The 27,538-nt window shown below is 54.2% G+C and overlaps 9 protein-coding genes across 9 annotated transcripts; 5 read left to right on the top strand and 4 right to left on the bottom strand.

The window, feature by feature from the left end:
* Positions 1–853: 853 nt before the first annotated feature.
* B0H18DRAFT_1124579 (cytochrome P450) lies at positions 854–3,155 on the top strand (the record flags this gene model as incomplete). Its single annotated transcript, XM_048034891.1, has 13 exons — positions 854–1,058; positions 1,117–1,249; positions 1,303–1,497; positions 1,583–1,731; positions 1,802–1,917; positions 1,975–2,092; positions 2,151–2,164; positions 2,224–2,390; positions 2,450–2,472; positions 2,531–2,612; positions 2,670–2,798; positions 2,855–2,998; positions 3,065–3,155. 13 exons carry the CDS (start codon positions 854–856, stop codon positions 3,153–3,155), a joined length of 1,566 nt encoding a protein of 521 aa, XP_047887417.1.
* Positions 3,156–3,320: 165 nt separating this feature from the next.
* B0H18DRAFT_79890 (uncharacterized protein) lies at positions 3,321–5,018 on the bottom strand. Its single transcript, XM_048039253.1, has 7 exons — positions 4,935–5,018; positions 4,606–4,868; positions 4,459–4,545; positions 4,088–4,402; positions 3,612–4,023; positions 3,544–3,551; positions 3,321–3,482 (listed from the first exon to the last, which is right to left on the bottom strand). The coding sequence occupies exons 2-7, from the start codon at positions 4,708–4,710 to the stop codon at positions 3,462–3,464; spliced, it is 948 nt and encodes a 315-aa protein (XP_047887416.1). The 5' UTR covers positions 4,711–4,868; positions 4,935–5,018; the 3' UTR covers positions 3,321–3,461.
* Positions 5,019–6,320: 1,302 nt separating this feature from the next.
* Positions 6,321–8,496, bottom strand: B0H18DRAFT_1039627 (uncharacterized protein). Its single transcript, XM_048030511.1, has 11 exons — positions 8,290–8,496; positions 8,167–8,229; positions 8,054–8,107; positions 7,958–7,984; positions 7,839–7,898; positions 7,708–7,785; positions 7,501–7,644; positions 7,354–7,437; positions 7,210–7,296; positions 6,834–7,151; positions 6,321–6,765 (listed from the first exon to the last, which is right to left on the bottom strand). The coding sequence occupies exons 1-11, from the start codon at positions 8,389–8,391 to the stop codon at positions 6,427–6,429; spliced, it is 1,356 nt and encodes a 451-aa protein (XP_047887415.1). The 5' UTR covers positions 8,392–8,496; the 3' UTR covers positions 6,321–6,426.
* Positions 8,497–10,705: 2,209 nt separating this feature from the next.
* On the bottom strand, positions 10,706–12,911 carry B0H18DRAFT_1039618 (uncharacterized protein). Its single transcript, XM_048030510.1, has 9 exons — positions 12,744–12,911; positions 12,597–12,686; positions 12,356–12,544; positions 12,038–12,292; positions 11,896–11,988; positions 11,715–11,837; positions 11,313–11,597; positions 11,087–11,257; positions 10,706–11,021 (listed from the first exon to the last, which is right to left on the bottom strand). Exons 1-9 carry the CDS (start codon positions 12,885–12,887, stop codon positions 10,806–10,808), a joined length of 1,566 nt encoding a protein of 521 aa, XP_047887414.1. The 5' UTR covers positions 12,888–12,911; the 3' UTR covers positions 10,706–10,805.
* A 2,257-nt stretch (positions 12,912–15,168) lies between these two features.
* On the top strand, positions 15,169–16,532 carry B0H18DRAFT_1039612 (Nitroreductase-like protein). Its single transcript, XM_048030509.1, has 3 exons — positions 15,169–16,012; positions 16,070–16,141; positions 16,198–16,532. Exons 1-3 carry the CDS (start codon positions 15,521–15,523, stop codon positions 16,354–16,356), a joined length of 723 nt encoding a protein of 240 aa, XP_047887413.1. The 5' UTR covers positions 15,169–15,520; the 3' UTR covers positions 16,357–16,532.
* Positions 16,533–17,728: 1,196 nt separating this feature from the next.
* B0H18DRAFT_1039607 (uncharacterized protein) lies at positions 17,729–20,396 on the top strand. Its single transcript, XM_048030508.1, has 11 exons — positions 17,729–17,908; positions 17,978–18,126; positions 18,189–18,407; positions 18,473–18,556; positions 18,610–18,798; positions 18,857–19,141; positions 19,201–19,296; positions 19,356–19,478; positions 19,595–19,882; positions 19,939–20,049; positions 20,080–20,396. Exons 1-11 carry the CDS (start codon positions 17,836–17,838, stop codon positions 20,308–20,310), a joined length of 1,848 nt encoding a protein of 615 aa, XP_047887412.1. The 5' UTR covers positions 17,729–17,835; the 3' UTR covers positions 20,311–20,396.
* A 740-nt stretch (positions 20,397–21,136) lies between these two features.
* B0H18DRAFT_1124573 (uncharacterized protein) lies at positions 21,137–23,271 on the top strand (the record flags this gene model as incomplete). Its single annotated transcript, XM_048034890.1, has 11 exons — positions 21,137–21,235; positions 21,317–21,379; positions 21,441–21,566; positions 21,629–21,682; positions 21,740–21,769; positions 21,820–21,957; positions 22,011–22,151; positions 22,208–22,402; positions 22,460–22,774; positions 22,838–22,960; positions 23,068–23,271. 11 exons carry the CDS (start codon positions 21,137–21,139, stop codon positions 23,269–23,271), a joined length of 1,488 nt encoding a protein of 495 aa, XP_047887411.1.
* Positions 23,272–23,959: 688 nt separating this feature from the next.
* B0H18DRAFT_885376 (major facilitator superfamily domain-containing protein) lies at positions 23,960–26,552 on the top strand (the record flags this gene model as incomplete). The annotated part of the gene is made up of 13 exons (XM_048041070.1): positions 23,960–24,275; positions 24,343–24,544; positions 24,634–24,730; positions 24,805–24,899; positions 24,965–25,043; positions 25,112–25,232; positions 25,290–25,344; positions 25,411–25,543; positions 25,595–25,627; positions 25,683–25,808; positions 25,873–25,950; positions 26,002–26,054; positions 26,111–26,552. 13 exons carry the CDS (start codon positions 23,960–23,962, stop codon positions 26,550–26,552), a joined length of 1,830 nt encoding a protein of 609 aa, XP_047887410.1.
* A 226-nt stretch (positions 26,553–26,778) lies between these two features.
* B0H18DRAFT_79606 (uncharacterized protein) lies at positions 26,779–27,309 on the bottom strand. Its single transcript, XM_048039252.1, has 3 exons — positions 27,228–27,309; positions 26,994–27,171; positions 26,779–26,901 (listed from the first exon to the last, which is right to left on the bottom strand). The coding sequence occupies exons 2-3, from the start codon at positions 27,160–27,162 to the stop codon at positions 26,879–26,881; spliced, it is 192 nt and encodes a 63-aa protein (XP_047887409.1). The 5' UTR covers positions 27,163–27,171; positions 27,228–27,309; the 3' UTR covers positions 26,779–26,878.
* Between the last annotated feature and the right edge of the window lie 229 nt (positions 27,310–27,538).

Genomic DNA, 27,538 nt, shown 5'->3' with positions numbered 1-27,538 from the left:
GATCACTTCCAGTAACTAGTGCCTATGCGATCCGAGTCATTGGCACACCGATACCTTGTTACGTCGGTATCAAAGAGCAAGCGCGGTCAATGGAGCATGTTCCATTGGCCAGTATTGGTATGTTGTTCTCTCAGACCTCCTGCATGGGGTACTGACTGGCCGCTAGCGCTCTATTTAGTGCTTCAAGGGACTCCTATGTTGAGCTTCTAAGCCGACATTGCGCGGCGAATACACTAGTGTTCTGTTCGAGTCAAGGCCCTCAGCTAACGCTGACTTGCCTTCTGGTTGCAAGAAGCCATGTGGGACGCTGGCTACGGGTGAAATGCGGCGTTACGAGTCGAAGCTACTATACAATGATGACCACGAGTTAGAGGGCGTCTTACAGAAAATTTCTGTCGGGCTCTGTCCGTATTCTTGAACCGTGTGAGTGATGATGTGCTTTGGTTCTCAGCTTACCTCTGCCGATTCCCGGCTGAATGCCATCCAAAACAGCCAGCAACCACACAAGCCAAACGGGTCCTGCCAGGAGATGGGCTCGTGGGCGTAAGACGGTAAGAGTTCAATGAAATTTGAGCTTGTGCAGTCCCAAGAAACAAATCAGATGCCTCGCAAGGCATAGGATACAGTAACTGGCACCGCTGAGGCCTATCTAAGCCGTCGTATACAGCACTGGGCTCGAACCGCCCATGGATGGCGAATCCTTCTGGTATAGGTGGTGACGTGGCTGCTATCTTCCCAGTGCAAATGGCGCGCAAGTCACAGTTCAGTCGGTGCATCTGGAGATCTGCAAAGCATCCGTGTTATAAGGGAGTCAAGGACAGCCCCTCTCACCTATCTCATGTTGCCGGAAGCCATGTTCCAGGACCCGGTTTCTTCAGGTTATGCCTGGATCGTGATGCCTGTGGTGTGCGTCATGGGCATTGTCTACTTGCTCGGTCTTAGCAATCCTCGGCGCCGTCTCCCTCCTGGTCCAAAGCGTATTCCTGTCTTAGGCAACGCCCATCAGTTGCCCTCAAGCTCCCAGGAGCAGACCTTCAAGTCGTGGGCGGATGAACACGGTGGATTTCGCAGTACTTAGACGACATTCGACCAATCTCACGCTGGCTACACCCGCAGGCGATCTGGTCTATGCCGACTTCTTCGGGTGCCGCACGCTCATCATCAACTCGCCCAGCATCGCGCGGGACCTCCTGGACAAGCGGGGCGCGATCTATTCGAGCCGTCCTCGACTTGTCACACAGGTCGAGCTGTACGTCGCACCCTCCCCTTATCGCTCGCATTGACACTGACCGGCGAACCCAGGATAGGCTGGTATCCTAACACGGCTTTTCTGCCGTACCAAGCCGCGGGGCGGCGTATGCAGCGCCGGTGGATCCAGGCAGCGTTCGGCGAGAAGGATGCGATACGGAAGTACAACGGCCTGCAGCTGCGGGAGATTTGCACCTTCCTGTCGAACCTCATGCACACGCCCGCAGACTTCACGATGCACATCACGCGGTACGTCACAGCTGTGGTGTCAAGGCCGGGGGTGTGCAGAGCTCCCGATGGACCATGATCGCTGAGTGCCTTCGTTCGCACCTAGGTACACCGCGGCACTCATCCTCGAGTCTGTGTATGGGCACCGAATCACGTCCTTGGACGACGAGTATGTAACGCTGATGGACCATGCCATGGACGCAACCAACGCGACCGGTCCGGCAGGAAGCGGGATAGCGGACATCTTTCCACTTCGTTAGTCTTCAATTGTGCTGACTGCGAAGCCTTGATGAGATATTGACCGCTGACCGCTGATCTGTTATAGTCAAGTACGTCCCGGCGTGGATGCCTGGGGCAGACTTCAAGCGCAAGGCAATGTACGCCAGGGAACTCGTATGGCGCGCTAATCATCTCCCATACAATATGGTCCGCAAAGCGGTGGTGGGTCCACACTTGCAAAGCATAGATGGAACTGTATCGTTGACACCGTCCAACTAGACGTCGGGAAGTGCACGGCCTTCGTTCGTTTCCGAATTGATCGAGAAAGCAGAGAAAGCGGGCCGGCTTGCCGAGGACGAGGACTACATCCGGTACGCGGCGGGCGTGTTGTACTCTGGTACGTCCCAAATTGAGTGCTCTACGAAACCTGTGAATTTAACAGTAGCTACTGCCAGCTGGGACGGATACGGTATGCTATCGGGCAATGGCGCAATGGTCGATACTGAAACACTAGGGTGTGACGAATAGACGAAGACGGTGCTCCGGACATTCTTCCTGGCGATGGTCCTCTACCCGGAGGTGTACCATAAGGCCCAAGCGGAAGTCGACCGCGTCGTCGGGAACAACCGACTACCCACTCTTGAGGACAGACCGAACCTGCCATATCTCGATTGCATCCTGAAGGAGACGTATCGGTGAGTACTACCTGCAGCCGTGCAAGACGAGGATCGAGTCTCACATCTATGGTGGGCAGCTGGAATCCACCTGTCCCACTGGGTCACATACGTTCTGTTGTGAGCAACCGGCAGTCGCTAACGTTTGCAAATCTTCACAGGCATACCTCACTATCTAACGGAGGATGACGAGTATGAGGGCTACCATGTGCCTGGGGACTCCACGGTCATAACCAACCTGTGGTACCGTGTGATCATACAAAAAAAAGGCTCTATGCAAAGCTCACCGACGTCCAACAGGTCAATGACACACGACGAGAGGACATACGACGCCCCTGCCACGTTCCGTCCGGAACGCTTCCTCGATGCGACAAGCTCAGACGGGGAACTCGAAGATCCTCGCAACATCGTCTTCGGGCATGGTCGACGGTCCGTGCTTTGCTCTGTCCGAAATCCCTCCTCCACGTCTCAGCCCTCATATTCAGGCTCTGCCCCGGACGCCTATTCGGGGACGCATCCGTCTTTCTGGCGATAGCCGGCGTCGCGGCGACGCTGAACATCGACAAAGCCCGAGATGCTGAGGGCAACGTCATTACGCCAGAAGCGAAGTTCTTCTCTTCCTTGATCAGGTCAGTCCGTCTACGTACAATGCTCACGAGAGTATATTGGGCTCACGCCGCGTCACTGTCCGACAGCTATCCTGAGGCGTACGATTGTGACATCACGCCGCGTTCTCCTGCTGCGATGAGTCTTGTTGCAGAGACGCTGGCGAGCATATCAGCGTGATATGAGCGTACTAGTGCACGTTCCTCTCACCGATCTGATTACCGGCATGCATGATGCTGTCAGTAGTGCGATGAAGAACGTGCTTTTTAGTGAGTTAGGTGATCCCCGAGGTATCCCAGAAACTGGCAACCTTTGCAGCAGCGCGATGGTTTCACTATCATGACCCGACACTGCTGGTCCGAGACATAAGGTCGGCGTTCATATCCATACTTGCGTTACACAGCGACGAGATACAACAGGTCTGTCCATCGCCCTCTACGTTCCGATGTGCCAGCGACGTACGTCCGCTGCGCCACCGGATGGTACTTATGACGGTGTTACGGGATCCTGGAGGAAAGCCTCACGTAAGAATGTAGAAAGGACACAAATCGTACGCAGGCCCGCCTACCGAGTGATCTGAGGGGGATATCGTCAGTTAGACATGTAACGTAGACGCGCGATCAGTGTGATACGAACCTGGGTAAAGAGTCGAGGACGAAGGGTCACGGTCCGACATCTCAGCTCCTGTATGACTGCGCTGCCTTTTACTCGGTGGTTCCCCATCTGATAGTACTATACTATCATCAGATGAGAGGGCATCCAGCCAACTCACGCTGCGCCGTTTGGCTGAGGAGCCCCGTCGGCGCTGAACGTCAGTGTCGGATTTCCGCGAAGTGTCGTCAGAAGGCATCCTTTTTGGGTGCAGCTCCTCATGCAGGCGATGGTTAAACCCGACACACTGGAGACCGATGACCTGCACCCTTAAGATGCCCATCTCGTACATCTCGGGTATTGTCCTTGCTACCGCGTTGGTTGGGGGCGCTTTGGGTGCCGTTTGCCACGTGAGCGCCTCTTCTAAGTCATCGACCACCACTGTCCCGTCCAATTGCTTCCATATACGATTCGATATTATGAGTGACGTAGAAGTGATACGGTCGTGTTGTGATGCTCACCGCGAGAAGCCGCGTGTCAATCACTTTCAAGTGTATATCACGCGGGCCCTCCACCGTCTTATACGTGCCGACGTAATAGAGGTCATCGTCATGAGTATGAAAGAGCTCGAACGTTCCTTTTGGTATATACGTCGCAGATCGGGGTACGTATGGCGTCCATTTCCTGCAGCGTGGTCTGGAATCATACCCAAACCCCGGGACAACGCGCAATGCATGCTGCGAGTCGGGTAGCCACATGCAGGCATCATTCACCGTCAACCTAGGAAACTGGCTTATGCCCTCATGGAAACAATCGGACACGCGGCGGGACCCCGGCTAGCATGGTGATATCCAGCGTGAACTACAACGAATATCACGAAAAAGTTACTGACCGGCAGCTTGACCGGTAAGACGGTGGAGAGATCAACTGTGACCGGGGGAGCAGGCAGTGCGCGCATACGGTCCATGAAGCTCCTGAACTAAGCACATGGAGGACGTCAGCATTTGCTGCACATAAACGGGATTATACACTACAATACCATCTGAGTGCCCTTACTATACGGAATCTGGGTGGATGCACCAGCTTTGGTCGCCGAGTCGCCGGTGGCTGACAGCCTTGACACCTCCTGACGTATGGTTAGCATGCGATGGCATGGCGGATGCTCCGGTGGAAGCCGACCTTCTTCGCGGCAACGAGCTCGGCTGTCACGTTGTTGAGCTGCTGTCGACAGTTGGTCTCGGCCGCAGCAGCTATTGCACGCTGTCCAGCTGCACGAACGCGGGCGTCTCGTAATGCCGCAATCTGTATGAGATGGAGAAGCATCAACCGTTGATAAGAGTTCTTCACGCCCGAATATTAAATCTTCACCTCATTATCCCGACTGGCCACGATTGCTTCTATCCGTGCGATCTTTGTGCGCTGCCTGGCACATTCTTGACAACCTTCCTTCGCGAGCACTTGAAGCGCATTTTTGCTCTGTGCCAATTCATCGGCGAGAGCCTTGACCTGCAATTCAACAATGAGACGGTATACGCGATAGCCGAAAGGCAGCGAGATCAATACCTTTGCCTCCACCTCAAATGTGGCACGTTCCTCGGAACACCACTTAGCAACGATGAGAAGCAACAGCCAGAGATTGCACACTCACTGCTTTATTTCGGCGGGTCTGCTCGGTGGCAAGTAGACTTGAGACTCGCTGGAGCTGCAACGGAGAACCACCGTCAGCGGCACGGAGACAAGGGCGAGCCAGAGACGTGCCTCGTCTAAATTCGATGCCACTCTAGCAGCAGTTCGCAGTTCACTTAATTCCTACGTGTATGCAACGGACACGAATACTAGTATCGGGTATCAAATCTACACACAGCATGAAGTGACATATAGTAGCGGAAGCTTCGAGCCTCTTCTCAGCTTCTGTCAATGCTGCTCGCAATTCATCTTTTTCCTGAGCATCGTAACTGCGTCAGTACAGCGTAACGGCAATAACATCCGCATCAGACTTACTTTCTCCGACGCAGTCAGTTGTGACTTCACGTTAGTGTATCTCTGTTCCAGGAATTGTTGGAACTCTTCCTGCAGCCAGGGGCTTGCGGTTGGTAAGGACATGACGGCGGCGGCACTTTCCAAGTCTAAGTCTCGACAGAGGCGACGTCCGAGAGGAGGTGTTCTTTGAACTGACTGAAGCGACTCAGGCTGCCGAGTGCCTGTGGCGACGCAGGTTGTGGCCCGGGCCACACTCGGACTCGGAGTCGTGCCACCGTGTCGCCATTGCCGCATATAGCTTAGTTACACGGCTGACAAATGCACCCACATTCGGTACAAGATCGCTCAGACTCAGCAGTGTCGGAGCGCCGCTAAGTAACTTACTACTGTATCAACTGTATGCGTAACTCACCGAATAGTCTACAGTCGTCCTTCCCTGGCTTCTCTGTTTGACGCCAACACGATGGATCCTCCTCGGGTTCGATTTGTCCCAGCAGTTGAGAAGATGCAATTGATGATTCCGGACCCGGCGTGTAGTAGAATTTATACGAGCTATCACAAAGCTGAGTCGTGATGCATGATGTTTAGCAGTTGCTCATGTGAGCCGTTCTAACGATGCGAAGCGTTCATGGCTAAATCGCTGTCTGGTGCCGGTGTCAGAGAGGAAAGCCCGGTCAACTGGAAGGATCAACTGGAAGGATCAACCAACATGCATTCAAACAGAACGTTTACCTCGGTGTCCCAAATCAACAGACACAGCTCTGGAGTGTGAACGCGCAATACAAGGTGTGCTTATGCAGCACGGATCTGCATGGTTTCAACACATCCACATTACACTGCACGAACGTACGTTTCATCGAGGGCCACCGTAGCGCCCCCATTACATTGCTACTCTGGCTTCCTTGCGCGCCGGCTCATCTGTCCCTTGCCCCAGATCGGAATCATCATTCGGCGATAGACTAGTCCGTTTGCGTTTCGAAGTGGATCCACTCGCCTCGGGGACGTTGTCGGGTAGGGCTTCATCCGGAGGCAGACTCTTTCGGTGCAACTCTGCATCGAGGCGGTGATTGAAGCCTACACACTGAAGGCCGGTGACCTGCAATCTCATGACGCCTTTCCGATACATCTCGGGAAGGGTCATGGCCACATGATTTCTCTCCGGTACCAAGGACGCGGTCTTGACCGCAAGCAAAGTAGCAAAACCATCCGCTGGGCTCCGCTGGTACAAACGGGAGACGTCGATGTAGGTCATTGACAGTGTTCTTGATGCCAACAATCGCTGCTCACCACGAAAGATGTATCTCCAATGTCTGTGAGCCGAACGTCTTGAGGACCCTCCACCGCCCGATACGTGCCGACGTAGTAGATTTCGCTCATATAGGAATGAAAGAACTCAACCGTGCCCATCGACCGGATCCTAGGGCCCACCGACCACTTGTTGTCGACACGAGCACGGTTATCGTACTGGTACATGGGACCGACCTGGAGGGCATGGCAAGAACCGGGAAGCCACACTATGGTCTGGCCTTCGAAAATCATGACGTCTTCGGTATTGAGCACATCTGAAAGATAGAGCTCCTCAAGCCTCGATTGATCACTGAGTGTCTATATGACAACGGTAATCGATGACAACGGTTATGGACATCATGATCTCGACGCTTACCTTGAGACTGACGGGCACAAGGCTCGACAAATCGATTATTTGGTTAGGACCAGGTAAAGCTCGCATCTTGTCATTGAATTCCACGAACTATGCAGGCTATATCTCAGCTTCGCGCTGTCCAGGGCACAGTAGGTCTGTGAGTACCTCAGCTTTCCCACCATCATACTTCAAATCGCTAGAAGTACCAGCTTGGCCGGAGTTGGGTATGCTTGACAGTGTCAATGACGTCTAGTACATGTCGCAGGATTGGTGTGCGATCACATAGAAATTATTTCAACAGAAATAACTTACCTTCTTCGCTGCGGCCAGCTCCGCTGTGACTGTTTTGAGCTGCTGTCGACACTCCTTCTCAGCGGCAATCGCGGTGTCGCGATCAGCTAGTGCCTCAGCACGGGCTTTCTCCACGTCCACCATTTCAGTACGCAATCTCGCGAGCTGATAAATTTGATATTCATCGTTAGTGTACGTCTGGCCGGTTGATGAGTTTACAAGGTATACCAATATGTCCGTGGACTGCATCTCCTCTATAGTCTCATTCAGAACTTGCCCGCTATCTTGGAGGTGCGCAAAGACGCCCTAGAGAACCTTCCTCTTCAGCGCTTTACTTCGGTATTGCTCTCATGATTTACCGGCAAGCGCTCTCGACTCACCGCTTCTTCTTCGGAGAGTGGACGTGACATACGCTCGAGCTAGCACAGAACAGAATGTCAGTGAGTAGTACAGAAAACAAACTCCCTCGAGTGCCCACCTCATTCCTGACTGCAACATCGCCGGGCTGTCCGAGTCCGCGAGTAGACACAGGTCAACATGCTCGAGGTTATCACAGAGAAGGCGAGAGACGTGCCTTATGCGGTGCTTCTGCGATAGCAGCAGCATTCCTGCGCAGTTCCCTCAAAGCCTTCAAGTTTGCGTTTATACGACATCAGTATCAACGAATGCGAAGACGTATTGACGCACAGCATCGGAAACCTCGAGCTTCTTCTCAGTTTGCGTCAGTGTGGCTCGCAGCTGCTCCCTTTCCTGAGCATTGTATACGAGTCATTAAGGACCCCGGGCCCAAGCGAAAGAACATGAACCCACTTTCTCTGAGATACTCAGCTGAGATTCCACGTTCGAGAGCCTCTGTTCCAAGAAGCGGAGGAACTCTGCTTGTAGTTTTGGGCTTGCAGTCGGGAAAGACATTATGCCTAAGTCATCACCAGGACAACAGAACCATGCAGATTGCAGGAGAATTCAGACGGACACAGATGCGTTCGCAGGTTGTTGAACGAGTTTCACACAATGGAGGTTTGGAGCAACCAATACGTAGCGCCGGCGGTGGTCGTGCGACAGCTACTCGCCGAGGTTTTGCCGTGGGTGGCGTGGCGTTCTGTCTATGCACTGGGATACGATGACCGGCGTGGCAGATGTGACGGTCACGTGTGAAGCGAGGCGCACCAGCAGCCCGCCTCATTACTGAGTGAGCTTGACAGGTCAGTTGCAAGAGAGCGAGAGGGGAATGATTGGCGGTGTGGGGCGCAGCCCGCAGGGCTGCCCGACTCGAAGAGTGTGCCTGGACCTGAGGGGCAACGGGTGAGCCGCGAGGGCGGGCGGGTTGATACCGCAGCCCTGCGCTCCCGAAGTTGCCACTGCTGGGCCGCAGGGTAGACACGTCGAGCCAAAAACAAAACAAAACAAAGACAAAAACAAAAACAAAACAAAGATATAAAGAAAAAGCACACATTGGGTTTTTGGCGGCGTGTGCTGCGTGAAGAGGGTGTGGAGGGTGGGGAAAACGAGAGCTATTCGAAGGGCGTAGCGGCCGCGGAGCCTTCGAGAGCGGTCGTCCGAGTGGGCGCGCAGAGGAGAGCGATGCGCGCCTAAATCTCCTCCTGCGTGCGTAGACTCACTTCTACGCGACGCTCGTGCCTCGCTTCGCTTAGAATACCATCTATGCACTGGGATACGATGACCGGCGTGGCAGATGTGACGGTCACGTGTGAAGCGAGGCGCACCAGCAGCCCGCCTCATTACTGAGTGAGCTTGACAGGTCAGTTGCAAGAGAGCGAGAGGGGAATGATTGGCGGTGTGGGGCGCAGCCCGCAGGGCTGCCCGACTCGAAGAGTGTGCCTGGACCTGAGGGGCAACGGGTGAGCCGCGATACCCAATATGAAGACGTCGAGTACGGCGGCGCGTTGCGGCGAAGCCGTTACCCCCAGTCCAGAAGCCGACGAGCCTCGTCGTACATGCTCTGTGAGCCAGTGTCCAACACTGACGACGCCAATGACCCGTATTGCTGATCAACCGGTTCGCAGAGTCCCGCCGGATGGGCGCCGCGAAGCAAACATCGCTCCGCTGACCCTAGGAGGAGCAGTGCCGCGTCGTGTTCATCGAAGTTGATCGAACCCGGTGCGTCCAGCCTGACTCGTGTGCAGTGGATGACACGAGTTCGTTACGCTCGTGCCGACACGAGCCGGTGCCAGTGTAAGCATGCTGCTGCTGCATGCTCCTGACTCGTGTGCAGTGAATGACACGAGCGTGTTATGCTCGTGCCGACACGAGCCAGTGTAAGCGTGCTGCGTCCAGCCCGACCCGTGTGTGACACGAGCCGGTGTAGCATACTGCGTCCAGCCTGACCCGGTGTGACACTCGCTGGCTATGAGCTCGTGCTGACGCGAGCCAGTATAAGCCTGCTGCGTCCAGCCTGACTCGTGTGTGACACTCGCTGGCTATGAGCTCGTGCTGACACGAGCCAGTGAAGCATACTGCGTCCAGTGTAAGCATGTTGCCTCCAGCCTGACTCGCGTGTGCATGACACGAGCTAGCGATGCTCGTGCCGACGCGAGCCAGTGTAAGCGTGTTGCATCCAGCATGAAAGAAACTCAGCGGGTTGGTCCCGCCCGGCGACCAGTGAGCGAGAGCGCTGGTGACGGAGCACTGGGCGGCGGTCGAAGGACTCGGAGTCAGACAGTCCACAATGGCAACCGCTGCTCGCTCAGCTGGATGCTCATGTCGGACGAGCTTGCGAGACAGAGACTACGACTCTGTGTTGACCATCCTCCACGCATTTGTGAGTGGTACAATCATTTGGTCGTTGCTCACATAATCCGGCTCTTCGTCGCTATCGGGATTGATGAGCGAAGGTTGTACCATAGTCCCTTCCTGTAAGCTACAAGTGGTGTAGTCTAGTGGAAGAAAACGAGAGCTATTCGAAGGGCGTAGCGGCCGCGGAGCCTTCGAGAGCGGTCGTCCGAGTGGGCGCGCAGAGGAGAGCGATGCGCGCCTAAATCTCCTCCTGCGTGCGTAGACTCACTTCTACGCGACGCTCGTGCCTCGCTTCGCTTAGAATACCATGTATGTACTCCTGCTCAGTCGCCTGCGAATCACAGAGTAGAGTCGGCTTGAGTCCGAGTCTAACATCTTGCTTGACAAGTCACATTGAACCGCGCTTTCCTCCTGGGCTTGCGAGCACAGTCAATCCACATCGCATATCGCGGCTTCAGACTGGGCACAACCAATCCATTGTGGACCACCGTAAGTATTAATCAATGTGCATACTATGGGGAAATGGCGACCAAGTCTGTCGTTACAGGAAATATAGACGACAGAACATTGGATTACTCGCATTTTATCACAAATCTGACCGCCTTTGCTCTCGATTTTGCCTTTGCCACCCTTCTCGCCGCCGTCTTCGGTGCTGTTCTGACCACTGATTTTGGCGCCGTTGTTGCTGCCTGATCCGCGACTGCTTTCACCCTCTTCCGTGGATCCACGATCGTGCCTGTCTCGACTTTGCGCTTCGCTGACAAGTCCCTGTTGACCACAGGCTTAGGCTCGGGTGTGGTGGTAGGAGAGGGATGCGACCGTTCCGCGCCCGGGATTCCAGAGGCCTAGGTACGTACTCTCGGAGACGATCATCGAAGCCAGTCTTGTAGCCCAAGCATTGTAAACCGATTAATCCGACGGGCAGCAGGCCCATCGCATATGCACCCTCCGTCGCTTTGAACACAGATTGACTTTGATCGGATGGTGCCAGAGTTCGGCGCGCCAGCATCTTCGCGGCGTTTGGCTATGAACCTCTAGTTGAGCATGTGGACGCCAATGAGAAATATGTGTGCACCGACCTTCATGTTGAGGTTAGCAAGGTCCGGCACGCCCATGAGGACCGGCCCCCGGTGGAGCTTGTACGTCCCCGCATAGCGCACGCTCCCGTCTTCGTCCCTATAGAATAGCTCGCGGACCTGTTCGTGCAGATCGTTGCCCATATTGTTGAGCGTCCATCTCGACTTGGGTGTCTCTTCATTTGCGTTGTATTCGTAGACATGCACGACGGCAATCCCGTTTCCGGAGTTCGGCGCCCACAGAGGCAAGTCCGGCAGGTACAGAACGGCGTCAGATTCACTGTAGATCTGTCAGCAAGTCGCGACGAACTGGATCAATGTAGACTAACTAGAGCTGACAGATGATCTACCCAAGCAATAGCACGGTCAGGCGACTCAGAAAATCGGGGGACACTGATGGCTTACCTCCGATACGCGTGGGGTAGCGCCAATGTGCACAGTCGTTATGCATGGTCGAATCTTGTCGCCGGTAGGTAGCACGTCAGTAGGTTCAGGAAGAGCTTGCATGAACTTTAAGAATTTATCGAACTGTCGTCGCTGAAGTGAGTATATGGTCATCCTCAAATATGGACGTTCGTTAGCTTGCCTGGCCGGCCCATCCATAGTACCAGGCTAATTGTTCAGCCTTCTCTACGTCCGCCTTGTACTTCTCGCTCATGGATTTCAGTTCGTCTCTTTCCTATCAAACAAAATCAGTACTGTTCCTGGTCGTGGAGCAACTGTCTCACGTTCGTAAGGGTTTTCAATGCCTCGGTGCGCGCCTTCAGAGCGCTGATAGCTTTGCCCTTTACAGCGCGAGCCTGATCTCTCTCGGTCTCTATGCTCTTCTTACTCTCCTCGCACGCACGCACTTCTTCTTCCTTCTTCTGGAGCTTTGCTTTCAGAGACGCGAGTATCCGCCTCTTCTGGTCGTCTTGAGCTAGTAACGCCTCGCGCAACTCTTCGACCTCGCTCTCCAGCCGAGAGTTAGCATCAGTAAGGCACTGGTTGTGCGAGTGACAACGTCAGTGGAGATAGGAAACGACATCGCAATGAATATGACCTACTGCAACGGTATCCTGATTCTCCTTCACAATCTCTTCGCATGAACGCAGCTCGTCATCCTTCTCAGACAGTCTGCCTTGCAGAGTAGTGATTGTCTCGGTTTTCTTCTTGATCTCTTCGTCCCGCACACGCGTCGCTTCGCGTATCTCGGCGACTTCGTTCTCCAGCTCCGTGTTAGCCCCCCTCAAATGCTGTTCAGATGATCAGATCCACGAAGGGTGGGACGGGAATGAGCAGACGCACCGCGGTGATATGCTGTTTCTCTTTTAAGATCTGCTCCTTCTCCTGCACGAGTTGTTCGACCCGCGCTTGCAGAGCGTTCACCGCCTCGTCCTGAACTAGCATCTCAGCAAACTGGGGCCGTGCATAAATAAGAGCAGTCGGACTCACGTCCCCTTCGCCCGCAGCCCGTCCACGCTCCGCCTGCAACTCGTCTCGGAGGGACTTCAGCCGAGATTTAGCATGCACCACCATCTCGCGTCCGGAGTGTCCGACGAGGGGCAGCATAAAATCGGGGTGTAGTGCGCGGAGCATGGCCGCGCAACATTCCCCAAGCTCTTCGCGACCCGCCGCGGGCTCTTGCGCGTTGCGCGTTCTCTCCAGCTCCTGTAAGCGATGAGTATGAGCGCGCCGAGCCTAGATGCGGAGAACGTAGTCTGAAGACGTACCTCTTCTGCGGCCTGGAGCTTCCCCCGAGTCCTCTTCAGTTCGTCGCCGAGAAGCTTCACCATCTCTGAGGCGAGCTCCGAGTTGAGCATGACCGGCACCGTTGCATCCATCTCTTCTCCCTACAGGCAGATGGTCTTCAGGTAATGCAGAAGTAAACTAGTGTGAGACGATGGTAAGAGAGTAAGCCCTGCGTTGCGGAAGAGACCCGAGGAGAACTGGGGAGAAAATTCGGCCAAAAAATGAAACGTCCTCGATCGAGTAAGTTTTCGGCATCTGAAGCTCAAGCTCAAGATCGACCGTTACCGCTTGGTACGTTCCCGCATACACCGGCTGCTTTGGAAGTTTGTGCTGCGTAACACATAGAGGTTTCTGTATCATTGTGCGGAAAATGTTTGAGACCCTGCCCAGCGCTGAGCGTACGGTGACCACGTTCAAGACTGGGCGCTTGGGGTGGTGAGGCTAAAATCAGCCACGTGAATTTGACTGGATAAGTCCGGTACGCGCCTAAAAGTGTATTTCCACATTGGGAAATGATCAAGAACAGTCTTACGGGTTAGACTTGGGCTAGACGATCGAGTATGTTGCACGGAGCACAATAAACGCAGAACCAATGGAGATAGAATAGGAGCGCACTGAGAGCGCAGTGGTGCCAGTTCTTAAAATGAAGTTAGGATTGAAGGGATAGCATGAGACTCAGCCTCGGCGTAACCAGCCTTCCTGAGTTCAACCTCGTCATGATCGCTGAGAGTCTCAATGTCTCCACGTCATCGGGTCAACTCAATTTCAGAAGCCTCTTAGTCTCGGTGCCGAGGGAATGATAAAGCTTCGAGGGAGGCGTGGAACGCACGAGTAGTACACGGTACAGGCTATTCTCAGGGTTGGTCTTCGCTCAATAAGATTGTGATCAGCCCCGAGTGACTGTCCCAAGCGACGGCCCGTAGCGCACGCAGATCTATGTTGAACACCTACTAGTAAACATGGCTTTCACAAAATATGATATTGGACTTACTTTACACTGTGTGCGATGATATGCACTGGCCACCGAGTGTGCTCTGGCCATTCCGCCGCATGTATTCCACTGGCTGCAGCGCCGGAAAACAGTTAAATACTCGCTGGACATGAGCTGAACCGCATTGCAGGACACTTCACCGTGTCCTCAGTGTAGCGCTCGACCGACGGCCGCCGCCGTGCCTGGGATTTATCAAGAATGGAGATACCATCCATCAGCTGAGGGCGCTGTTGCATAGAGAGATTTTGCGACCAACCTGTATTGCTAATAGATCCCACGCCGCCCGGCGCAAAGACCCGTCGGCGCGCATCGTGTGCAAGAGCGTAGGTGTCGAGCTTTTCTCCGGATCGGCATGTCCTTCAGACAGATCTGTGTGTGAAAGCAAGCCTGAGTAAGACCAACCACCGACTGAGAGAGAAAAGAACTCGGACGTGCTATTCCTGATAGGCATAGGCTCCTCGCACTGGACTGTGACCTCGAGAGTACACCAATTAGCTTGCCTCGTATTCGCGATTTACTGCCAGTGTACTTACTTATAGTACTCACCCATCAGCGCAATCGCGCAGGACCAATCCGACACATCACACAGCTGTGATGATATCTGTGAATAGATTCCTGTCAAGGCGTCCACTAAGCGTTCACTGACTCAGCTAAGCATGTACATAAAACAGTCATGAAAGCAAGCGTCCTTTCCGGAGTGTGGAGCTCCTCATCACGAAGTCACCTCCTCAACGTTCAACCTTGGTTCAACCTGGGGTAAGTAATCGGGATTGAGTCGATCTTGCTAAGAGCCTACCTTACGGATTGCGAGTGAACATAAGTAAGATGTCGGGAGAAAAGAAAGACTCGCCGATCTGAACCACTTGCAAGAGGGCATAATTCGTGCTTAGTACCACACGTACGAGACGCGGACGCTTGGTCATCTGAGCAATGAAATAGGTCTGGCGGCACGGCCATGACGGAAAATGCGATATGAATTGCGCGCGTTGCAGAACAAATACAGATGTATTCGACCACGGTTCGACCTGGAGGGGCCGACATCGGAAGTTCGAAGGCACGTACCACAGAGCTGCAGGCGCCTGATTGCGTTCGGTTGGATATTGCCGGAAGAGGATCTGATAACGCGCGCCCCTTGGCTGTCTTCCTGCTTGCCTCTTGCAGCCAAAAGCTCTCAGCAACAAGCACTCTGCGGTCGCCTTGGATGACGAATTTCTCTCATTCGGGACACGCATGCATATGTGCATCATCGGATTTACGAACGCAAGAGCTGCGGTGGCAGAGGCGCACCTGGAGGGGTACATTCTTCCCACGTCTGGAGGACCGCATCGTCTGTGTTCCACGCCTGTCTGCAGCATTCGTCCGTGTCTCTGTTTCTTCAGTCGGTCTCACTAATCGCCCCTCGTTATCGTCGATCGTCTAGCCTCCCTAATCCCCTTACGATCGGGGGATCTTATAAGCCCACACCCGCACTTATAAGGACGCCATCAGCATGTCGTCCGCCAGGACCTTCCGCACTGCAACTACCGTCTCCAGGATCCTCGCAGCCCGACCCTCTATCTCCGTCCGAACCACTCTCCCCCGCGCTCACACGCAGACTCGCACGATGTCCTCCGCAACCACCTTCCTCGAGGCGATCAAGAAGCGCCGCACCTACTACGCCCTCTCGAACAAGTCGACCATCCCCGACGCGCGCATTGAGGAGATCGTGAAGGAGATTGTCCTCCACGTCCCGTCGTCGTTCAACTCGCAGAGCTCGCGCGTAGTCGTCCTCTTCAAGGCCGAACACGAGAAGCTCTGGGACATCACCAGCGAGGTGCTCAAGCCCATCGTCCCCGAGCAGCAGTGGTCGACCACCGCGCAGAAGCTCGCCAGCTTCAAGGCCGGCTACGGCACCGTCCTCTTCTTCGAGGACCAGGTGCCCGTGCGCGAGCTCCAGAAGAACTTCCCGCTCTACCAGGAGTCCTTCCCCGTCTGGTCTGAGGTGCGTCTTGCGCGCTGATATCTCGTGTCTTCCGACCCAACTGACACGGCTCTGCAGCACACCGCCGGTATGATCCAGTTCGCCACCTGGACTGCGCTCGAGCAGGAGGGTCTCGGTGCTTCCCTGCAGGTGAGTCCGGCAGAGGACTATTTCTGTGTCTCACATCGCTGACGTGCGCTCGGCAGCACTACAACCCCCTCATCGACCAGAAGGTCAAGTCGACCTGGAACATCCCCGAGACGTGGAACCTCATTGCCGAGCTGCCCTTCGGCGAGCCCGCCGCCCCTGCTGGCGAGAAGACCTTCAAGCCGATTGAGGAGCGCGTGAAGGTGTACGGTGCATGAGCTTGGATGTTGTAGAGTATGGACTGAGACGTAGACTTGATGTATCGTGTAGATCTCCAATGGTGACTCGCAGTAACTTATGATGTTGCGTTCTTGGACTGTGTGTCCCCCAAGCGATAGAATTGTCCCCTCACAACAGGCTTGAGCTAGAATGGTCCCGCTGCTGTCTTGCATCCTGTCCCAATTCTGTCCTCACGGGGAGGGCCACCGACGCGGAGTGGCAGCGCGCTCATCTCGATAGAGATCTTGAATCCGGCGGCCGTCAAGAATCTAAGAATCTCCACGTGGCTTCGAATTTGTTATGCTGACCAAGTTTATGGGCGGCAATCTCCTTGCTTGCATAAGAGCGTGATATCTCACGTACTCTCGATGTGTCACAGGAACGCCCGTGGCAGGCCGCCGCCGCCTCACATCGCAAAATTGGCATCAGACCGACGGCGACCTGCGACGATAGACCATACGACTACTTACTCGCAGGCACCGAGAGACATAAAATAACCATACTAGAAGAGGCGCTGCGCACGGCGGCATCGTGCATTTTCCCCTTAGCAGCTGCGCAATATGTCGCAAATGTGAGTATAAGTATCTCGGTACAAGGATTCACGGTACCTAGACTGACTGTTTGCAACGTCGCGGAGCGACACGACGGGCGTGTGCTCGAAGAGGTCCTACGCAGACCCTGAGATCTGCGAGTAGGTCGTCAGCCCATTCAGCGAAGCCAAGCCCTGAGAATGATTTGCTACCGTGTGCTCGCGCCATCCTCGGGCCTCCCTCGAAGCTCTCCCCACGGTACCGAAACGTAGATTCAATCTCTCTGGCAGTTATATCTTCAGATGCGACAAAACGAGGCTGATAATTAATTGCGTCGGGCGCGTCGAGGAAGGTGAACGAACAAGGTCGATCCTTTTCCTGTCAGCCTGAGCAGGTGCATACCCACACATTGTCAGCGGAGTGGTCTGGCTGAACTTGGCGATAAGGCTCCTATCTAATTTTCACGCTCTCCCGCCATATCATGTCGATTTGCTCCGTAAACGATCGCTGGGTTAATGCCTCTTGACATTACTAGGTTGGTTTCCACAGTCTCCGCGTCCTGGGCTTTCTCGAGGCATCACTTGCTCTCCAGCGATGAGATAGCGTAGCACAAGACAATCCGACCTAAAAAGTGTCTCGTTGCTCATAGGATTCTCCTAATGTCACATACGACTCCACGCCCCAGGCCTGTTCGCCCCCTCTCGCAATTTGGCTGCAGACACAGCCACGAGACGCGTTCCTGATCACTTTCCTAAAATGGAAGCGCACTTTGAGCGCGTTTGCAGTCAAAGTCGTGCGCGCGTCTGACGGTGTCTCAGAACATCATCTTTCACTGGACCGCGTCCACGTCCGATATTCTCATGATGGAATACCCTATATCCGCTACGTGCAAACGGCCTCTGGAGCGGTAGGTATGAAACCCAGAAAATAGCAAAGGCTCGTCCGGATATGCCACCAACTTCTCGATCAGGAACACGTCGAATTGCAGTCAAACTCAAGCCCCCTGACCGGGAATTCGTCCGTGCTTCTTCCCCCACAACGCGAGGATCCTCCTCCTACTATCTACCTCCATCGCGGACAACCTGAAAAGTACTCATTCTGCGGACGACCCATCTGCGGAAACGAGCGATGGACGCGACGGTGCCGATCATGCTCAACTCGGAGCTCGCCTCGGAGATGGTGAAGCTTCTCGGCGATGAGCTCAAGAAAACGCGGGTACGGCTCAGTGCAGCAGAAGAGGTACGCCCTGAGAGCACCGTCTCTATTTATCAATCTATCGCGCTCATACTCGTCGCCTGCAGGAGCTCGAGAGATCGCGCAATACGCAGGTGCCGACGTCGGGATGCGGTGATCAACGGGAGGATTGTTGCGCGGGCATGCTCCGCGCGCTGCACCACATCTTCACGGTGCCTAAGGGACAGTACTCTGGGCCCGAGATGATTGTGTACGCCGCACAGGTGCTCAAGGCCCTGCGGGACGAGTTGCAGGCGGAACACAGACGTACTGAAACCGAGGGGATCGTGAGTCTGCCTGTTCCCTTTCCCATCCCCGACCCCGTTTTGCTGATCTGCTGGTCTGGGAACAGCCGGAGAATGGTTTGCAGGCGCATCTTGAACGACTCGTGCAGGAGAAGCGGCAGATCGTGATGGAGAAACAGCATATCACCGCTGTGCGTTCACCAACTATCGTCCTACGGTTCACATCTGTTGACCCTTCGAGCAGCACCTCACGGGAACCAATTCGGAGCTAGAAGCTCAGATCGCTGAACTGCGCGAAGGGACGCGTATGCGAGACGAAGAGATCGCGAGGAAGACCGAGATGCTCGCTACCATGCAAGACAAAGTGCATGAGAAGGATGACGCGCTGCGTTCATGCGAGAAGGTAGCGAGGGAGAATCAGGATACCATCGCAGTATGCTTCCTTCATTGTGATATGATTCTCACTTCTGATGACTCTGTTGTCCATTCAGCACCTCACGGATTTCAATGCTCGATTGAAGACTAAGGTCGTGGAGTTACACGATACGGTGCAGGCCCGAGACCAAGAAATTCGTCGGAAGGAGCAGACCATCGCGTCTCTGGGGACGAAGCTGCGCGAGAAGGAGGAGCAAGTACTCGCGCGCGAGAAGAGTTCGAAGGCCGTACAGGACGCGATGCGTGGTGTAGAGGCTGAGAGGGATCAAGCGCGTGCTGCCAGAGTCAAAGCCGTCAAAGACCTGAAGGCGCGCGACGAATCGTTCGCGGCCCTTCTGAAGGTGAGTCTTCACTGTAACCTCTACGCCCTGACATTTACGATTTATGCCGCTGTTCGTAGGAGAGAGACGAGCTGAAGGTCTCATCGGACAAGTACAAGGCTGCTGCGGAAAAGGCTGATATCACTCTCAAGCGATATGGAAACTGGGCCGGAAGGGTGAGTCGTTGAACGCTGACATGTGTTGATCAATGTCTAACATGGCCGACCGACGATAGTATGATCACTTCTCAAGATTTATGCAGGATCTCCCTGAGCCCGCCGGTCTCCGGCCTTCCCCGAACAAGAGACAACATTGCTTGAACCCTGAGTGCATTGGTTCCACGACCCGTATATCCGAGGTGGGTTCATATTCGATTCCCTGTCAAGCCTCGCCTGATCTCCGAACTACTTGCATAGATCATCGATCACACGTAGTGAGCAAACTTGGATCTCATTGTATCGCTGTCGCTAATAGACCGACAGCGAACCGCGCTCCGTCTTGTACCTGTCGGACCTGCCTCTGTGGTGGCCTACAGGATCCCGGAACGGACTGGCAGTCATCCCCGCATACTTCTATCAGTCAGTAGGAGAGCTGCCGTGCCCGAGTTGGACATCCAACACGCTCCGCGACGACATCAACGAGCAGGTCCGGGAGCTGTTCCTCCGGGGTAACCGCGGGCTCGTGTTCTATGCGGGGACCTACAAGTTCTTCAAAGGGCCGATCCTGTCGGGTGTTCCAGACCTCGCGCAACTTAGATTGCCAGTCAGTGCTCATCTCATCCGCCTTTTGTGTTTGTCGGCTCACCTGGGCCATTGCAGCGAAACGCCGCAGAGACGCTGGCGCGGCACACTCTGGAGTCGTGCAAGAGTACTCAGCACATGTTCGACGGGGTGGAAGGTGCGTACGCGAAGGGCGCCCTGTCTCTTGGGGTGATCGGCATGCAATACGTCGGCTACAAGGAGGGCTTCGACGATCGTCTCCGAGCACAGTACGCGCAGACGCCTTCGAAGACGGAGCAGCCCCCTTCCCCTTCCATTGTCAGACCCAAGTTCGAGCCTGAGGTCAGCCCTCGCTCATCACTGAAACGTAAATGCGAGACGGGGGTGCCTGCGGATCCGCGGAAGAGGGCGAGAACGGTGGCGAGTCAGGCGGCGAAGCCAGTGGCAAAAATGATCAAACGCGAGGGATAGAACGTCTGTTGTTGTAATATGTTCGAAGTTCTATGTACTATAGTACGAATGCTCGTTCAACTAATGCACTCAACCTCGAGACATCACAGATTTGCGAAGTGAGGTGCCTGCCCGATCGACGTCACGGATCGGCCTGGAAAACAAATTGTTGGTTCTTGTCTGGTTGATCGTTTGTCTGTGTCAAGAGTCACTATGGCTGGAACATGCGAATGGGAATGTTGCCGGACGTACAGTCACTCGGAAACGAACAACACAAAAAGAGCACGTTACCTCGAAATCGCGACGGAGTCGGTGCCTTACCTGCTTTACCCGCATAACCCCGATCTCATAGTCCAGTATGCTGGCATCAAGAAGCTGAACAACGGTATAGCTACATAGCATGTCGTATCACCGAGTCGGTCACGGCCGCTCTACTCTAGTAAGTGGAAGCTTCGGTCCTGAGTGGAAGCTTCGTGGCGCGGTCACTTGCACCGTGACGTTGGTCCACTACCCACTACTCAAGCCCTGCTCACTGCTAGTTCGCTGAGTTATATTCATTGCACCACTAGGCAAGAAATAAAACGCGTCCTTGAGCATCTGGGTGACCACTGAAGTACTGACAGTCTAGTAAGTCACCAACGTCGCGCGACGCGAACCCATGCGAGTCACATGATCGCGATACGCCGCGTCGCGGGACAATCGCCTCTGAATCGCCTCCTCCTCCTGATCGAGACGCGCACTGGCAAGTCCATTCGCGACACCCTTGTGACTATTGTGAGTACCGTTGGGTCTACATTCAAGTTCAGACACTGGCACTGCGAGTGGCCAGTGTCCGGTCTCGACTAGGATGTCCATCCCGGCAAGTCCGAGACTACAGACTGAATTCCTGCACTTCTTGGAACAGAAGCTCTTGAACGTAGAGACCCAGCTGCGTGCGTCTGAGCAGGTAAGTACCAGCGGCATTCGTTGGTATTTACTCTAGTTCAATCTCATTCACATTGTCTTTTGACTGGGACGCGATATTTAGGAACGCAACGAGCTACAGATAGCACTGGCGCAAAGTGAGAGTAAGCATGAGGCATCCAGCAAAGTACGTCACGTCACGCGTATTGCGACAGCAACATAGTTGCATTGACTTTCCGTGCCACTAGGCGTTGGAGGAGCTGCGTAGCAATGCATCAGAAGTACGTATCCTCTTCAATGTCAGGACCAATGTCTCGACGATGTTTATACCCCTCGACCGACAGCCTGAACTCATTGGATCGCTCCGGAGCGAAGTGAGTTTTCTAACGCAAATGGTTCTTATGCTCAACTTGAATACCGCTTCCATCGTACTTAGCTGACGCACGTCTATGGCCTGCTGAGCGCAGAACGGGAACATGGCACGGAAATGGTGAGCAGACATCGCCTCGCTTGTATCATTGAACCAGGGTCTCACTCCCAAACGCAGAAACGTGTTCTTCGAGAAATGGAAGCCAAGGTACCGATACCAATGCTTCACAACGATCATCTCACACCATCGTTCTGAAGACGGGAACTCTTGCGAATGAACTAGACCAAAGCAAGATCGAATTTGAACAGCTCAAAAGACAAGAGAGAGAAGAGCGCTTGAGGCAGGCAGCCAAGGTGAAACAATCTGAGACATCTGTGCACGAGAAGGACGAACAGGTGAGAGGCTTGGCCATCTAACGGTGCAGAGTTCGCCGTCTGAACTGCGATAGATCATGGAACTGCGAAACAAGCTCGCAACCATCGAGACAGCTCACAAGAAAGCTCTTGTAGCCCACGAAGGGGCTATTGCCACTGAGAACCAACTGCAACGGCAACTCCGGGATGTTTCGGCTGAGTTAAAAACCACGAAGGTGAATGTCTTGTCGATCCACTCATGTCGTCCATGCGCGCTGACCAAGACCTGTAGGCGACGCTTGCATCGTCAACTGCCAGCAAGCCTGATACCACCCGTTACAAGCGCGACTATGGCAAGAGCAAGGTATTGGCAAGCGGAGATGGAGTATCTCCCGAACAGGTTACGAAGTTCAAAGATAAGATGTTGGCACTGCCTGGACCGGGTGAGACGATCGATTTCTCGAATCTTGTACCCATTGAACTGCCAGTAAGTATTGAATGCTTGGTCGCAAATGTGGATCTTCTCATTTGAAATGTCACTCAGCTTGCCGAACGATGGAAAAGAATCGAGGAGCTACGCAAGAAGCAAATAGTGAAACACCGAGATCTCACATCAAGCGGCTGTCTAATGTGGCTCCCAGACTCTCAGCATGCACTCCTGGTTTTTCCCATATATAGGTACCGCTCCACTGCCCGTATGGGTGCTAAGTGGTCGCGCTGCGAGACAACTGGCTTCGCAAAGGGTACATACGAGCTCTTTCATGATTATCAGAAGAAATGCTACTACGTCGGCACCTACCAAGCGCTGGAGGGTCCTGGAGACATTTGTGTTACAGAGATCTGTGTTACATCTTTTGTGGTGAGCCGTGACTAGCATTGATTCGAAAATCCTACTGATACTGGCTCACACCATCTACTAAAGCGAAGTGTCGCGAACCTACACAAGGCAGTGGCAGAGCAAACCGAGATATCTGCGCCCGATAACAACGCGGTGGCAATCACTCTTCCTGAAATGTACCGGATGGGCATCCTGAAGACGCAACTCGTTGGTTTTTTTTATTTTTTATTTTACCATACGGGCGAAAATGCGCACTCGCACTAGCCCCAGTAAGGGCCAGAGCTGTTCGACATTAACAACTCGTTGGTTTTCAGTGTATAGGGTTTAATCACCGTCTGGATGCAGAGTTGCACCGAAAGGGCCCGCCTTTTGATGAAGCCCTACCTGACAGTGTCCTCGAAACCGATGGACCCATCCAGAAGCGTAAACGACCCAGCCAGTCAAGCGGGAGCGACTCGGAAGGGAGCACGGAGGAGACAGAGGAACCGGCATGCAAGGAGGCAAAAATATCCGAGTAGATGTTGCAGGGTAGGTAGCGCTGGCAGAACGCAAGCTTATACCTTATAATGCGTTTAGACCGAATGTCAGTATGGTACTAGCGAATCGCTAGGGAGACTGTTTGAACAGGCCTTGTGCGTCGACGTCGACGTCATCTGCGAGTCTGCAGCGATGCAGTGTCACCAACGCACTGTGCGTGCATTGACATCAGCTCACGAGACACATCTCGTGCGATGCGATGCTTACAGTACTACTTAGGCCCGGATGGACGACCTTTCAGTGAACGAAGTACTCAGTGTCAGACCACCTGCCAGACGCGACTGGTCGTAGTAAGTATAGCTATTAGGCATTCAAAGAAATATACTCAGTTGACTCATCGTGGTCACGCGTACGATTTCCTGCGTTATTCTGAATCGAGCACTGTTGGAACTCGGCAGGTTCGGCGGGCTACCCATGCCTCGGGCCCAGATAAGTAGGACTCGTAACATGCTGCAACATGTTGCATGACTCGACCTCGAGGTTCTTGAGCGTCCTGCTCTGCAACGTGCCTACTTAAAAGTTTTCCTAGCAGTGATCTCCCGAGCACTACCCCCCTTACCTTCACGACTTGGCACGATCACCGCGACGCCTGCGATGCCCGGGGATGACAACGATATGCATATGTGCTCACACGAGCACGAACACGAACATGGGGTTGACGTCGATGACATGCTGACAGCGACACCAGCTAGTCACACACGGACCACTAACACCATCGAGATCGGCGATCCAACAGGCTCGGAACATGCGTCCAAGAGCAAGGCTGCAGATGTGATCTCGCTCACGGACCAGACGAATCTTCTTCCCTTCAAAAAGGTGGTCGCGGTCTTCTGCAGTCTCTCTCTATGCATTCTCGTGTCCACTCTAGACTCGACCATTGTTGCCACCGCTCTTCCCACTATTTCGGATGCGTTCAATGCCGGTTCTGTCGTGTCTTGGGTACCTTCAGGGTACCTACTCACTTCGACTGCCTTCCAACCACTTTGTGAGTTGGTTCTGATTTACCTTAGTACATGCATCGAAATCATGCTCACGAATGTCTGTATTTGCAGACGGCCGATTCAGTGATATCTTCGGTCGGAAGGCCAGCCTATGTCTCGCCATGGCGCTCTTCATGCTAGGGAGCATCCTCGCCGGGTTCTCTCGCACCATAGTCGAACTCATCATATACCGCGGAATCGCAGGCGCAGGCGGCGGCGCCATTGTCAGCGTCGGTCAGATCGTCATCTCCGACGTGGTTAGCCTACGTGATCGGTGTGTAGAAAACTTGCCTGCAGTCGTAGCCCAGGACGTTTTCATTGACTTCGTCCCTGCGGAACGGATGCTCCTCATGATGTATCTAGAGGTAAATACCAGGGTATCATTGGTGTCGTGGTTGCCTTCGGCTTCGCGATTGGCCCCCTCATCGGCGGTGCTCTGGCCCAGAAGGTCAACTGGAGGGTGAGTCTGAGATCACTTGAATAGCATTAGACAGCGATACTGACATGTCTGCCTCCCCGGCACTGTTTTGCTAGTGGTGCTTTTGGGTCACGCCGCCTATCTCGTTTGTCGCGATGTGTGCCGTGCTCCTCCTACTTCCGCTCAAGTCTGTGGAAGGCAACCTACGGGGGTATAGCTTTTCCAAGACATGAAACTAGACAGCGCAGCTAATTAACCGTTGAATTCACTCACCAGGAAGCTGATGGTGGTCGATTACCTCGGAGCAGCGCTGACTCTTGCGGGTTGCACGCTACTGCTCTTGCCTCTCATCTGGGTGCGTCCGATAGTAGCGCAAGCACATCCCCATCATTGCACTGACCGAGGCACTTCGCCCTTTCGTAGGGTGGTGTCACGTTTCCGTGGACATCCGCAGTGGTCCTCGCCCCCCTCTGCTCCAGCTTCTTGGTTGTCTCTCTATTTTGTTTCTGGGAATGGAAGGGCGCACGCCTGCCGATCGTCCCGAGTACGCTTCTCCAACTCTATCGAAGACTCCAACGGTGGTTGACTGGAAACCCGTCAGTGTACATCTTCAGACACATAACCGTTACGGGAGTGTACATCACGATGTTCGTCAAGTATGTCAGCCCCTTCGTCTAGACAATCGTCGCGTCGCGTTGACTTCCGCTGCGCTCGTACTGCAGTGGGATGATCTTCTACTCTGCGCTGTTCTATCTCCCGCAGTTCTTCCAAGTCGCCCTTGGATATTCCCCCATCCGCTCAGGCGTGTTCCTCTTCCCTGTCCTCGTCAGTCAGACGACTGCAAGTTTCGTTGCGGTAAGCGATTCATTCGCGAGCAACACTGCAGGTTCATCATACATCAAATAGGGTCAACTGGTTAGCAGGACAGGACGGTACAGGGTGCGTACCGTTGTCAAGTCCGATACGGTCGTGAATTCACTGCTAGCCACGTTAGACTATCATCCACACCGGATTCTCGGTGTGGGCTATCGGTTGCGGGTGCCTCTCGACGATCACAAGCAGCACACCGAAAGGTCTCTTGGTATTCTTCATGTTGTTGTCAGGTCTCGGAGCTGGTCAGGTGCGCTGGGCTACACAGACCTTGGTTGATAGTATCGTGATGGTGATACGCAATATTCGCACAGACGCTACAAACGACGACTGTGGCGGCACAAGCGAGCGTGTCGCGCAAGGACATGTCTGTGGTCACGGCTGTGCGAAACGTGAGTACTTCGATCAAGTGTATCAAGGGTGTGCTCACATTGTGTACTCAGTTCGTGCGACTACTCGGTGGCACGTTGTCGCTCGCTCTCGGGGCTACGATCATGTGTGTGCATCGTCTTTGCATCCAGAGCCACTCACCCATTACATGCCTGGCATCAGCAACAACTCCCTCCGATCCTCGATGAATGCCCTCGGCCTCTCCGCAACCGCCATCAAGGCAATCATCGACGACCCGACCGTCCTCGGTGCCCGCCTCTCCTCTTCTGCCTCCAGCAAGCTCGCGTCGCTCGGCATCTCTGACGGGATGGCCATCACGATCCTCGACGGCTACACGCGCGGCTTCCGCACGCTCTTCATCATGAACGCGTGCTTGGCCGCGACGGCGACCCTCGCGAGCGTATTCATGATCCGGCACAAGGAGCTTACACGAGGAGACGAGGATCAGCTGAGGGCGGCGGCGGGTGCGGATGAGAAGGTTGGTGAGAAAGCAGGAGGGGGGGTGGAGGTGCTGCAAGCGGGACGTGGGCAGGATATTGAGATGGGTGTCCTACGTTCGGATGATATGGACAGCAAAGTGCCTCAGGCTGTGGATAGATCATAGAGTGCCCGATATAGAGTTTCGCCTGGACTTACTTTGGTTATGCGCTTCGCTCCGCTACTTGTTTTCAAGTTGCGTGCGGAGTCAGTGCACTCGTACTGATTCGAACCACGCTGATGGATGGGGCTGAATCGCATGCGTAGTGACGCATCCGAAGCACAGTCAAACGTTATACTCAACCCGGAAGGCGATAATGTGAACTCGTGACGCTCAAGTACTCGCATGTCGTCTGCAACAGTGCCATTCCGTGACATGTCTACAATGAAAGACACATGCCGGCGGCAGAAAATCCTCTACATGACAATTGTGTATGTCGACGAACGTCGACGTCAGATAGGCCTACGAAGTCGCGCGCGCGAATCAGTTGCCAGGTCACTCTAAAGGTGTCGCGCTGCACGTCGATGATTCTGCCCGTGAAGCGGAGGAATGTAAGTGCAGACTCACGTTGTGTTATTCTGCGAGGGTTCACTCGGACCGTGACCCCAGCAGGCCTTTTGAGCGCTGCGATTGTCCTCTCAACCCCACTCTCTGCCCTCCTGCCTCCGTACCGGAGGACGGGACGTCCCCTTCTCTCACTCCACCTAGCAGGAACCGTCGGTCGCCAGATCTGCATCGCGCTCAGCTATACGTAGAGTCGATCAGTATCACTCACGGTTTGACGAGATCGCAAGTACGTACTGCTGTCTGGCGCGTTTTCGATCTGAGAGATGAGTTGCATGACTGGGGGTGAAACAGACGTAGGACTGTTCATACAGTTCGAGGGTAAGGTACCACCCTGCAGGCAAGGCCGATGTCTTCTGTGGCGCTGTATAGTCGACACTGGCCTGAGCTCCCATTCGCAATGAAGACATTCAACCCTGAGCGCCACACCGTAATAATGCATGCATAAATCGCAGGCCAGGGCTTCTTCGGTGCCAGTGAAGCGGAAAGTACAACCTATCTGACCTGGTAATCTTCCAAAGCTCAATCAGTCGCACACAATCACACGC

The sequence above is a fragment of the Fomitopsis serialis genome (genome assembly GCF_022376445.1).
Source record: "Fomitopsis serialis strain Sig1Antser10 chromosome Unknown B0H18scaffold_127, whole genome shotgun sequence".
Lineage (NCBI taxonomy): Eukaryota > Fungi > Basidiomycota > Agaricomycetes > Polyporales > Fomitopsidaceae > Fomitopsis > Fomitopsis serialis.
This window is presented reverse-complemented; position numbering and strand designations above follow the sequence as displayed.

Excerpts from the sequence above, each read along its gene's own strand:
- B0H18DRAFT_1039612 (XM_048030509.1), top strand. The coding sequence starts at position 15,521 with ATGTCGTCCGCCAGGACCTTCCGCACTGCAACTACCGTCTCCAGGATC. Across the intron at positions 16,013-16,069 it reads CCTTCCCCGTCTGGTCTGAG|CACACCGCCGGTATGATCCA; the intron begins GTGCGTCTTGCG and ends ACGGCTCTGCAG. Across the intron at positions 16,142-16,197 it reads GTCTCGGTGCTTCCCTGCAG|CACTACAACCCCCTCATCGA; the intron begins GTGAGTCCGGCA and ends TGCGCTCGGCAG.
- B0H18DRAFT_1039618 (XM_048030510.1), bottom strand. The coding sequence starts at position 12,887 with ATGCTCCGCGCACTACACCCCGATTTTATGCTGCCCCTCGTCGGACAC. Across the intron at positions 12,687-12,743 it reads GGGCTGCGGGCGAAGGGGAC|GACGAGGCGGTGAACGCTCT; the intron begins GTGAGTCCGACT and ends ATGCTAGTTCAG. Across the intron at positions 11,258-11,312 it reads TTGCTAACCTCAACATGAAG|CCAAACGCCGCGAAGATGCT; the intron begins GTCGGTGCACAC and ends AGAGGTTCATAG.
- B0H18DRAFT_79606 (XM_048039252.1), bottom strand. The coding sequence starts at position 27,162 with ATGCAGATCTGGCGACCGACGGTTCCTGCTAGGTGGAGTGAGAGAAGG. Across the intron at positions 26,902-26,993 it reads CCCTCGCAGAATAACACAAC|CGCGACTTCGTAGGCCTATC; the intron begins GTGAGTCTGCAC and ends CTGATTCGCGCG.
- B0H18DRAFT_79890 (XM_048039253.1), bottom strand. The coding sequence starts at position 4,710 with ATGCTAACCATACGTCAGGAGGTGTCAAGGCTGTCAGCCACCGGCGAC. Across the intron at positions 4,403-4,458 it reads TCTTACCGGTCAAGCTGCCG|CCGGGGTCCCGCCGCGTGTC; the intron begins GTCAGTAACTTT and ends TCACCATGCTAG. Across the intron at positions 4,024-4,087 it reads TTGACACGCGGCTTCTCGCG|CAATTGGACGGGACAGTGGT; the intron begins GTGAGCATCACA and ends CGTATATGGAAG.
- B0H18DRAFT_1039627 (XM_048030511.1), bottom strand. The coding sequence starts at position 8,391 with ATGTCTTTCCCGACTGCAAGCCCAAAACTACAAGCAGAGTTCCTCCGC. Across the intron at positions 7,786-7,838 it reads TGAGTCGAGAGCGCTTGCCG|GGCGTCTTTGCGCACCTCCA; the intron begins GTAAATCATGAG and ends AAGGTTCTCTAG. Across the intron at positions 7,297-7,353 it reads ATGATGGTGGGAAAGCTGAG|TTCGTGGAATTCAATGACAA; the intron begins GTACTCACAGAC and ends TAGCCTGCATAG.
- B0H18DRAFT_1039607 (XM_048030508.1), top strand. The coding sequence starts at position 17,836 with ATGCCACCAACTTCTCGATCAGGAACACGTCGAATTGCAGTCAAACTC. Across the intron at positions 18,799-18,856 it reads AGAATCAGGATACCATCGCA|CACCTCACGGATTTCAATGC; the intron begins GTATGCTTCCTT and ends TTGTCCATTCAG. Across the intron at positions 19,883-19,938 it reads TCGCGCAACTTAGATTGCCA|CGAAACGCCGCAGAGACGCT; the intron begins GTCAGTGCTCAT and ends GGGCCATTGCAG.